This window comes from Rana temporaria, chromosome 2, assembly GCF_905171775.1.
Source record: "Rana temporaria chromosome 2, aRanTem1.1, whole genome shotgun sequence".
Lineage (NCBI taxonomy): Eukaryota > Metazoa > Chordata > Amphibia > Anura > Ranidae > Rana > Rana temporaria.
The window spans coordinates 493,553,235-493,563,609 of NC_053490.1; the positions used below are offsets into that span (position 1 = coordinate 493,553,235).

Below are 10,375 nucleotides of genomic sequence, written 5' to 3' on the forward strand. Positions count from 1 at the left end.
GTGAAATAACCCAAAACTAATAATAAATCCAAAAATAAAAGTCCAAATATATTTATATATTTGGACTTTTATTTTTGGATTTATTATTAGTTTTGGGTTATTTCACTAATTTTGAATTCACTGCATATCTTTATTGATTGTTATCAGTCCCCTATGGACTGTCTTTATATTCACTTTTAGATTTTTAGTTTGCGCTCATCATTCTTTATTCAGACCTTTATTTGTTGTTAGCACATTTTAGATTTGAGCAGCATTTTGTTTTTCACTGGTCACTTTTAATTTTCACTGTTGGCTAGCGCTTTAGTCACTCACTTGTTTATACCCTACTGGATGCTAGTCATCCTTTTTCTAATGTTGGGTGTATGTTTGTAGTAGGCCTCATCCTATAATCACCATTACTGTGTGGAGTTACAGACAGAAGAACAGGAAGTGAGGATTTCTCAGAAGAAATAAGGACATATAAAAGCAAAATCGAAGGATGAGGTAAGTGAAGGAAAACTGCACTAAGGTAAAGGAAGCTATTTAGGGATTTTTTTTTTACCTTTACAACCCCTTTAAGATTCCTTAATATGTACAACTGACACAAGCAAAGGATTGCAGGAGAGTCTTACTACCTACCTGCCAGATATAGGTGACCATGTCAGTGTCCCTTGTGTCTGCACCATCATACCGGCAGTAGTGCGGCCGCTTTATGGGGGCACCAGACCGATTTGTCTTGCGGCCCAGTCCACATAATAAGCCGACGGGGCTTTTCATGCTGCCCCCCTGCAAAGTGCCTGTGCCTAAAAAATATATGCTGAAGCATGGGGGCAATCCACCCCTAATGTTAGGGACAAATCGCCCCTCCACCCCTGCCTCCATGCTTCGGCATATATGCTCTTTTTTTTTTTTAACTGTGATGGTGAAATCACCTTCTACAGTGCTGGAGTCGCTGATTTACGTATTGTGGGAGCAAACGCTGCTGCTGTCAAACAGATAAATCAGTGCTGCAGTTGAATGGCGTACCTGCTAAGCAAATGATGGTTAACAATAAAACAAAGTAACATTACATTATAACAGTAAGACATACCATAACTGCAAAGCAAATGCAATAAAACATTGTAAAAATATATATATTTTTTAATGCAATCTGTGCCTAAAAAATATATGCCGAAGCATGGAGGCAATCCGCCCCTAATGTTAGGGGCAAATCACCCCTCCACCCCTGCCCCCATGCTTCGCCATATATGCTCTTTTTTTTATTTTTAACTGTGATGGTGAAATCACCTTCTACAGTGCTGGGTGCAGGGCTCGAGTCCTGCGGGAATGCACTTTGTTCATAGCAGAAACAACATTCCCGTTGCAGGACTAGAGCCACCCAAGCCGATCAGAGTCCAGCCTGGCTGGTATGAATGCGGCACCCTCCTCCTTTCTCAGCGCCCAGTCCCCCCAGTGCTGCAGCTGCTGGGGGGAAGGTGAGCTGTGTGTGTGATGTGGGGTGAGCGAAGTGCAGCTGTGCATTATATGTTACTGGTCACACTACTCCCCCACCTGTCACACTGCCCCCCCCCCAAGAAACTGTTCCCCCACCTGTCACACTGCTCCCCTCCCCCCAAGAAACTGTTCCTCCACCTGTCACACTGCCCCCCCCCCAAGAAACTGTTCCCTCACCTGTCACACTGCCTCCCCAACTGACACACTGCTCCCACCCAAGAAACTGCTCCCTCACATGTCACACTGTCTCCCCAACTGACACACTGCTCCCACCCAAGAAACTGCTCCCTCACCTGTCACACTGCCTCCCCAACTGACACACTGCTCCCACCCAAGAAACTGCTCCCTCACATGTCACACTGTCTCCCCAACTGACACACTGCTCCCACCCAAGAAACTGCTCCCTCACCTGTCACACTGCCTCCCCAACTGACACACTGCTCCCACCCAAGAAACTGCTCCCTCACATGTCACACTGTTTTCCCAACTGACACACTGCTCCCACCCAAGAAACTGCTCCCTCACCTGTCACACTGCCTCCCCAACTGACACACTGCTCCCACCCAAGAAACTGCTCCCTCACATGTCACACTGTCTCCCCAACTGACACACTGCTCCCACCCAAGAAACTGCTCCCTCACCTGTCACACTGCCTCCCCAACTGACACACTGCTCCCACCCAAGAAACTGCTCCCTAACCTGTCACACTGCCTCCCCAACTGACACACTGCTCCCACCCAAGAAACTGCTCCCTCACATGTCACACTGTCTCCCCAACTGACACACTGCTCCCACCCAAGAAACTGCTCCCTCACCTGTCACACTGCCTCCCCAACTGACACACTGCTCCCACCCAAGAAACTGCTCCCTCACATGTCACACTGTTTTCCCAACTGACACACTGCTCCCACCCAAGAAACTGCTCCCTCACCTGTCACACTGCCTCCCCAACTGACACACTGCTCCCACCCAAGAAACTGCTCCCTCACATGTCACACTGTCTCCCCAACTGACACACTGCTCCCACCCAAGAAACTGCTCCCTCACCTGTCACACTGCCTCCCCAACTGACACACTGCTCCCACCCAAGAAACTGCTCCCTCACCTGTCACACTGCCTCCCCAACTGACACACTGCTCCCACCCAAGAAACTGCTCCCTCACATGTCACAGGGGCGGTAGGGGGGGGGGTTGGACACAGCCAGGGGCTTAGGGGGGGTTGGACACAGCCAGGGGCTGTAAGGGGGGGGGTTGGACACAGCCATGGGCTGTGTCCAACCCCCCCGCCTACAGCCCCTGGCTGTGTCCAACCCCCCACCCCCCGCCTACAGCCCCTGGCTGTGTCCAACCCCCCCCTACAGCCCCTGGCTGTGTCCAACCCCCCCTACAGCCCCTGGCTGTGTCCAAACCCCCCCCCCTACAGCCCCTGCATTTTGTTAACCCCTGTCACCCCCCAAATTCCTCCACCCAAAACAAATCCCCTCCCTCCAATCTCATTGTGGTGCCCCCCCACCCCACATTATACCACAGTGCCCAGGGCAGCTTCTCCTTCTGCCCACCCCTTGTCCTGGCCCGGACTGTTGTACAACCACCCCATCGGTTTTTCCCCACTTGATCAGCGCCGCAGGTTATAGCTGGAAGCACCAATTGTTGTGTTCTAAACGGGGCGAATACTCCCTTCATTTTCCATTTCCAGCATCACGTCGTCGAGACATCGTTCCATTTCCTCATTTGTTGGAGTGGTATATAACTTCCTTTCCTTGGTCAATCTATTGTTTTTTCTAACGACGACACTTATCAGTTGCTCTATTTCATTCAATCTTGATCTTTGTTTCCACCTGCAAAAAGAAGAAAACTTTTAGTTTATAGTGGGCAATAGAAAAAATGGGCAACAAATACAGTCGGATGTAAACAGCAGGATAAGCCTGGAAACACTGTATCAGGGGCCCACATGGTATCACAGGTTGTCACCAAAACAGGCATGAAAGTACTGGATTAGAGATCTGTGGTATGACAGGTTGTCACTGGCACAGACCTAGAAGTACTGGATCAGGGCCTATGTGGGACCATAGGCTATCGCCAGCACAGGCCTTGAAGTACTGGATCAGTGGCCCATGTCATACCACAGGTAGTCACCGACACATGCCTGGAAGTACAGGATCAGTGGCCTATGTCATACCACAGGTAGTCACCGACACATGCCTTAAAGTACAGGATCAGTGGCCCATGTCATAGCACAGGTAGTCACCGACACATGCCTTAAAGTACAGGATCAGTGGCCCATGTCATAGCACAGGTAGTCACCGACACATGCCTGGAAGTACAGGATCAGTGGCCCATGTCATACCACAGGTAGTCACCGACACATGCCTGGAAGTACAGGATCAGTGGCCTATGTCATACCACAGGTAGTCACCGACACATGCCTTAAAGTACAGGATCAGTGGCCCATGTCATAGCACAGGTAGTCACCGACACATGCCTGGAAGTACAGGATCAGTGGCCCATGTCATAGCACAGGTAGTCACCGACACATGCCTGGAAGTACAGGATCAGTGCCCCATGTCATACCACAGGTAGTCACCGACACATGCCTGGAAGTACAGGATCAGTGGCCCATGTCATACCACAGGTAGTCACCGACACATGCCTGGAAGTATAGGATCGGTGGCCCATGTCATACCACAGGTAGTCACCTACACATGCCTTAAAGTACAGGATCAGTGGCCTATGTCATACCACAGGTAGTCACCGACACATGCCTGGAAGTACTGGATCAGTGGCCTATGTCTTACCACAGGTAGTCACCTACACATGCCTTAAAGTACAGGATCAGTGGCCTATGTCATACCACAGGTAGTCACCGACACATGCCTGGAAGTACTGGATCAGTGGCCCATGTCATACCACAGGTAGTCACCGACACATGCCTGGAAGTATAGGATCGGTGGCCCATGTCATACCACAGGTAGTCACCGACACATGCCTTGAAGTACTGGATCAGGGGCCTCTGTGTTATTACAGCACCGCTCTGCTCCAGGCTTTGCTGTTTATATGAAAGATTATGGCCAAAAAAAAAAAAACACACAATATCTTCAATTGTATAAATTGTGGATACTTACTGATTCTTTGCTACGCAGATGCAGATGACGACCAACATGAAAATAAATCCACTGAGTATCACCGTCATGATAGCCAGGAGCCAAATAGGGACTTCTACAAAAAGAAGGAAAGAAAGCGTTATTGTCAATGATAAGAACACATGTAAGAACTTCTAAATGTATCGGGATAACATAGCTGGGTAAAATTATTCATGTGGAACTCCAGGTGGGGAAATTGAGAACAAACTTTATGTCTCCTCATTTGGGGAGATTTCCTCCCTTTGTGTCCTGGAGAGCACACAGGAAGTAAGAAGAAATCTTCCCAACTCCTCCCCACACAATATCAACTCAAAAAAAGGAAAGTTTTGGCTGGAGCCCTGCTTTAAATCATAATTAATATTACACTAGCTGCATTAAGCCCATTCTTATTTCAGAACATTTCACTTACCTTGCACCTTGATGTGATACCAAGCCCGGACATCTTCTGAGGAATCTTGGCCTTCGGGTTCATCCAGCATCCTCTGACCACCTGGCAAAATGGCCAAATATTCATAGTCCTTTCCCAGGGCTGGAACATACTGATAATCAGTATCCTCATGACCTAGTCCTAGAATAACAGAAAATAAATAAAGATATACATTTATCAGGTACATTATCTATAAGGATACAAAATCATGAATGTTATTTATACATTAAAAATTTGATTAGAGTTTAAAAGTCCTTTGGGTTTTCTAGATTATTGTCAGCATAAGAACGGCTATTATTTCCCCACAGCGGGCAATCGGATTCCAGCCTGCCTTGCACTGTTCTGCCCGTTGTGGCTGTGATAAAATAAGTGTGAGAAAGCCTTGTTGGCTTGAAGCAGATATTCCCTGGCTCATGTGCTGCATGCTAGTTCTGGGGCAGTGGGCCAGAACCTATTCACCGACGCAATGACTTGACATAGGTGTGTGGCTCCTGAGTCAGGGGATGGTTACTTCCTTCTCACACAGGCGTTTTGCTTCATGACAAAGAATGTGTATTTGCTTAGAACTGATAATGGCCCTTCTTTTTTAGAACCCCAAAATCTATAATTGCTTTGACTATTGGACATTCATAAAATATACACGCAGGGACAGCACCAGAGGGGTGTATGGAAGTCCCCTAGAACTACCAAAAAATAAAAGACTGGGCAAGCATCTATAAAAGTATGGACTCGGCAGCTGGTCGGTGCACAGCCAAGCATAAGAACGGAGGGTGCTCTGTGTTCCACCTCCTGCTGCCGTTTTGGCCTGGCCACCGGGGATTTATGAGACAGGACAGAATGTGCATGGAATTCAATTCCCCAGAAGTCACCCAAGTTTTCAAACCCCTCAAATAGTGTTCCTGCCCACCGTGTAAGTCTTCCCTAAAAGCAGCATGAATGGAGGAATCTCTATTATATTCAGGCAGCCATGGCTGCTGGTGCTGCAAAACAATGTTTACATATGATAGGATGCAATCACTGTTTGCCCGATAATTTACCCCCTGAATTCTAAACAGACTTTTGTAGGGATGGATGATGCTTGCAGACCCACCCGTGTCTTGAATTGTGGCCATTTCAGCAGGAATCAGACAAAATGTAAGTAATTGGTTAGAGCACTGACTTTAAATAATCACGTTCTATTCTCTTACCTGTATCCTGGGTGTCTGGGCGCTGAGACGTCACATCTGCCTTTGTTTCTTCACCTGCAAGCTTGGACTCCGCAGGTTGATACATTTCATATACCTTCGTATCTTCAGTTGTGAGCAGTGACTCCGCAGGTACACTTGTATCATCCGATTTGGTATCTTCAGCTGACAGCTTGGACCCTGTAGCTAAATCCTCCTTAACTGCAATCCACCATCCACCTGTGAACTCAGACTTTTCAGGTGCATATGACTCGTCCGCTTTGTGCTCCTCGGGTGCAAGCTCGGACTCTTTAGGTGCATATTGCACGTCCCCTGTGTGTTCCTCAGGTGCAAATAGCACGTCTGCTCTGTGCTCCACGGGTGCAAATAGCACGTCTGCTCTGTGCTCCACGGGTGCAAATAGCACGTCCACTCTGTGCTCCTCAGGTGCAAATAGCACGTCCCCTTTGTGTTCCTCGGGTGCGAGGTTGGACTCTGCAGGTAAATTCTTCTCATCAGCTTTGAGATCTTCAACTGTTAGCTGAAACGCCATAGGTTGAAATAGCTCCAGGCCTAACGGCTGGTCAGCATATTCATCACGTTCATTCGGATCTATAATCACAAAAGAGAAAAGAAATACAAATATAAATGTTATATTATCTAAGAAAGATAAGTACAATCCTATTATATTCAGTTATTGTTAGGGCTTTTGTGTGTGAGTGTGAGTGTGTGTCAGAACTGAGTTCTGGTACTTCTGACAGGGAGCAGAGCTTTTTTTTAATATATAGCTTGTTTTATGCAGCTCTCAGCCCTCAGAGTCATCTGGCGGCCACATAAGCCGACACGACTCCTATAGTACCGGCAGCAGCCTTAAGAGATAGGAGTGCGGAGCAATATCAGCTGCACGCTGCCTCTCCCTGTAGTAGAGGGGATGTTCCTGTGAGTGTGAGGAAGAGCTGCAGTGTTGTGTCCTGTCCTGAAACTTCTGACTGCTCACTGCCTGAGGAAGACTGTACATTGATTTTGGTAATTATTTTAAACTGTCAGTGTTGCTGCTGGATGAATATAGGGGCCGCTTGGCTGTCTATTAATGCTGCTGTCAGGATGTGGGGATGTCTTATAATGCTGCCTGGATATTGGGGATGTCTCTTGCTGTATATATGGGACTGTCTCTCTTGCTAGATATTGGGGACTGTCTATTGTGATATCTGTCATGTCCCAGTTCATTTAAAAAAAGGTGGAGGACACATGTTTCCTGTGGCGCTCCAGCTGCAGAGATTCCCAATGAAGTTCAGAAATAAAAAAAAGTGTAGTGGAGGTGATGTGTTTCCTGTCATCGGTGGAGCTCCACTCTGCAGCCAGACCTCCTTACGAATTATACTTGGTTCCCTATTCTCAAAAGGGGGCGGTGCTAGAAGGTATGTAGGGGGTGGAGATGAGGGGCGGGTAGGGGGTGGAGATGAGGGGCGGGTAAGGGGTGGATACAGGCGTGAATTTGGTGAGGGGCGGGTTATTGTACGTCTAGTAAATGAGTCCAGGAATGATCAGGAATGAGTCCAGGAAAAAACTGCTGGTGCTGCCAAACAATGATTACATATGATAGGATGCAATCACTGTTTGCCCGATAATTTACCCCCTGAATTCTAAACAGACTTTTGTAGGGATGGATGATGCTTGCAGACCCACCCGTGTCTTGAATTGTGGCCATTTCAGCAGGAATCAGACAAAATGTAAGTAATTGGTTAGAGCACTGACTTTAAATAATCACGTTCTATTCTCTTACCTGTATCCTGGGTGTCTGGGCGCTGAGACGTCACATCTGCCTTTGTTTCTTCACCTGCAAGCTTGAAATCCGCAGATTGATACATTTCATCTACCTTCGTATCTTCAGTTGTGTGCTCAAACGCCATAGGTTGAAATAGCTCCAGGCCTAACGGCTGGTCAGCATATTCATCACGTTCATTCGGATCTATAATCACAAAAGAGAAAAGAAATACAAATATAAATGTTATATTATCTAAGAAAGATAAGTACAATCCTATTATATTCAGTTATTGTTAGGGCTTTTGTGTGTGAGTGTGTGTGTGTCAGAACTGAGTTCTGGTACTTCTGACAGGGAGCAGAGCTTTTTTTTTAATATATAGCTTGTTTTATGCAGCTCTCAGCCCTCAGAGTCATCTGGCGGCCACATAAGCCGACACGACTCCTATAGTACCGGCAGCAGCCTTAAGAGATAGGAGTGCGGAGCAATATCAGCTGCACGCTGCCTCTCCCTGTAGTAGAGGGGATGTTCCTGTGAGTGTGAGGAAGAGCTGCAGTGTTGTGTCCTGTCCTGAAACTTCTGACTGCTCACTGCCTGAGGAAGACTGTACATTGATTTTGGTAATTATTTAAAACTGTCAGTGTTGCTGCTGGATGAATATAGGGGCCGCTTGGCTGTCTATTAATGCTGCTGTCAGGATGTGGGGATGTCTTATAATGCTGCCTGGATATTGGGGATGTCTCTTGCTGTATATATGGGACTGTCTCTCTTGCAAGATATTGGGGACTGTCTATTGTGATATCTGTCATGTCCCAGTTCATTTAAAAAAAGGTGGAGGACACATGTTTCCTGTGGCGCTCCAGCTGCAGAGATTCCCAATGAAGTTCAGTAATAAAAATAAATAAAAAAAGTGGAGTGGAGGTCATGTGTTTCCTGTCATCGGTGGAGCTCCACTCTGCAGCCAGACCTCCTTACGAATTATACTTGGTTCCCTATTCTCAAAAGGGGGCGGTGCTAGAAGGTATGTAGGGGGTGGAGATGAGGGGCGGGTAGGGGGTGGAGATGAGGGGCGGGTAAGGGGTGGATACAGGCGTGACTTTGGTGTGGGGCGGATTATTGTACGTCTAGTAAATGAGTCCAGGAAGATTTCAGTCATATGACTGAAGCAAAGCTCCGTACAGGAAAGTGCTGGGGATTGAGTGCAATGTGTATAATGTGTACTCTCATTTATTCCAATGAAAACTCCAAATATATAATAAAGTCCTAACCTTTTGATGGGATTGGCGCTCCGTTGATCATTGCAATTGGCATGGCCAACACAATAAGAAATAATAACAATAACTTGTTCATTTTCGCTAGTTTTGTCAGAGACAAAGAACAACACATCCTCTCTCCTCAAACTCCCTGTGTTATCTGAGGCTGAGCTCCAGGCGGTTGGAATATAAAGGCACTGTGGGCGGGGCTTAGCTATGGACCGTTTTCTCCTTTGTGATGTCACAGAGGAGATCCAGAAGATTCTTTTCTTTTTTCAGAACACTAGCATTTACTTAGGTGGGCGGAGCCTGGAGTTTTTTTTTTTTTAACTGTTTGTTTCCTGGTTTAGGGCTTGTTTACACCACAATCTCTGTGTACACTGTGCATTTCTGCATCTGCATTTATATGCCTTTTAGTGTGTTTGCAGTGCGTTTAAAGGCATTTGCAATGCATTTTTTTTATTGTTTATTTAAAATTTCTTAAATTATTTAAATGTCTTAAAATGTTTTCCTATGATGTGTTTACATGCATTAGCTTGCATTCTTATGTGTTTTTGGATATGTTGGCGTGCATTCACATGCATTTGCGGTGCATTTACATGCGTTTATGTTTGGTTTTGATGCGTTAATGTGCATTTATGTGTGTTTGCAGTGCGTTCCAATGCAGAAAAATGCAGCATGATGTACTTTTTGTTTTAATGAACATAAAAAAACTGCAATGCTGTAAACTAGGCTCATTGGAATACATACATTTTTCTTGAATCTCTATTTTGTGCTAGAAGGTATGTAGGGGGTGGAGATGAGAGGCGGTTTTAGGGGCGGGTAGGGGGTGGAGATGAGGGGCGGGTAGGGGGTGGTGCTAGAAGGTATGTAGGGGGTGGAGATGAGAGGCGGTTTTAGGGGCGGAGATGAGGGGCGGGTAAGGGGTGGATACAGGCGTGACTTAGGTGAGGGGCGGGTTATTGTATGCCTAGTAACCATTCCCTGAATGCCATTTCTCGGGTGATGAAGTTACTTCCAGCACAGCCTTCTCACACGGGTGTTTCTCTTTGTGACCATATGTATGTCATTGTAAAGAAGCTGTAATCTCCTCCATGTGATGTATAGAAGATGGATCTCTATGGCTTCTATTATCTACTACACTGCAGGGTATTGGGC

General features: G+C 46.6%; 1 protein-coding gene across 2 annotated transcripts; it reads right to left on the minus strand.

The window, feature by feature from the left end:
- Positions 1-3,001: 3,001 nt before the first annotated feature.
- Positions 3,002-9,695, minus strand: LOC120927861. Of its 2 annotated transcripts, none has more exons than XM_040338823.1 (6): positions 9,233-9,695; positions 7,986-8,171; positions 6,227-6,814; positions 5,022-5,180; positions 4,595-4,685; positions 3,002-3,310 (listed from the first exon to the last, which is right to left on the minus strand). In XM_040338823.1, exons 1-6 carry the CDS (start codon positions 9,348-9,350, stop codon positions 3,130-3,132), a joined length of 1,323 nt encoding a protein of 440 aa, XP_040194757.1. In that variant the 5' UTR covers positions 9,351-9,695; the 3' UTR covers positions 3,002-3,129. The 2 variants fall into 2 exon arrangements, with proteins under 2 accessions (XP_040194757.1, XP_040194756.1); XM_040338822.1 differs by having other exon boundaries at positions 4,595-4,688.
- Positions 9,696-10,375: the final 680 nt, after the last annotated feature.

What these genes read in the sequence shown, in the direction of transcription:
- LOC120927861 (XM_040338822.1), bottom strand. Translation starts at nt 9,350, where the DNA reads ATGTGTTGTTCTTTGTCTCTGACAAAACTAGCGAAAATGAACAAGTTA. An exon ending in CCCAGACACCCAGGATACAG is followed by an intron (nt 6,815 to 7,985) that starts GTAAGAGAATAG and finishes TTGTGATTATAG; the next exon opens with ATCCGAATGAACGTGATGAA. An exon ending in GTATCACATCAAGGTGCAAG is followed by an intron (nt 4,689 to 5,021) that starts GTAAGTGAAATG and finishes TTCTTTTTGTAG; the next exon opens with AAGTCCCTATTTGGCTCCTG.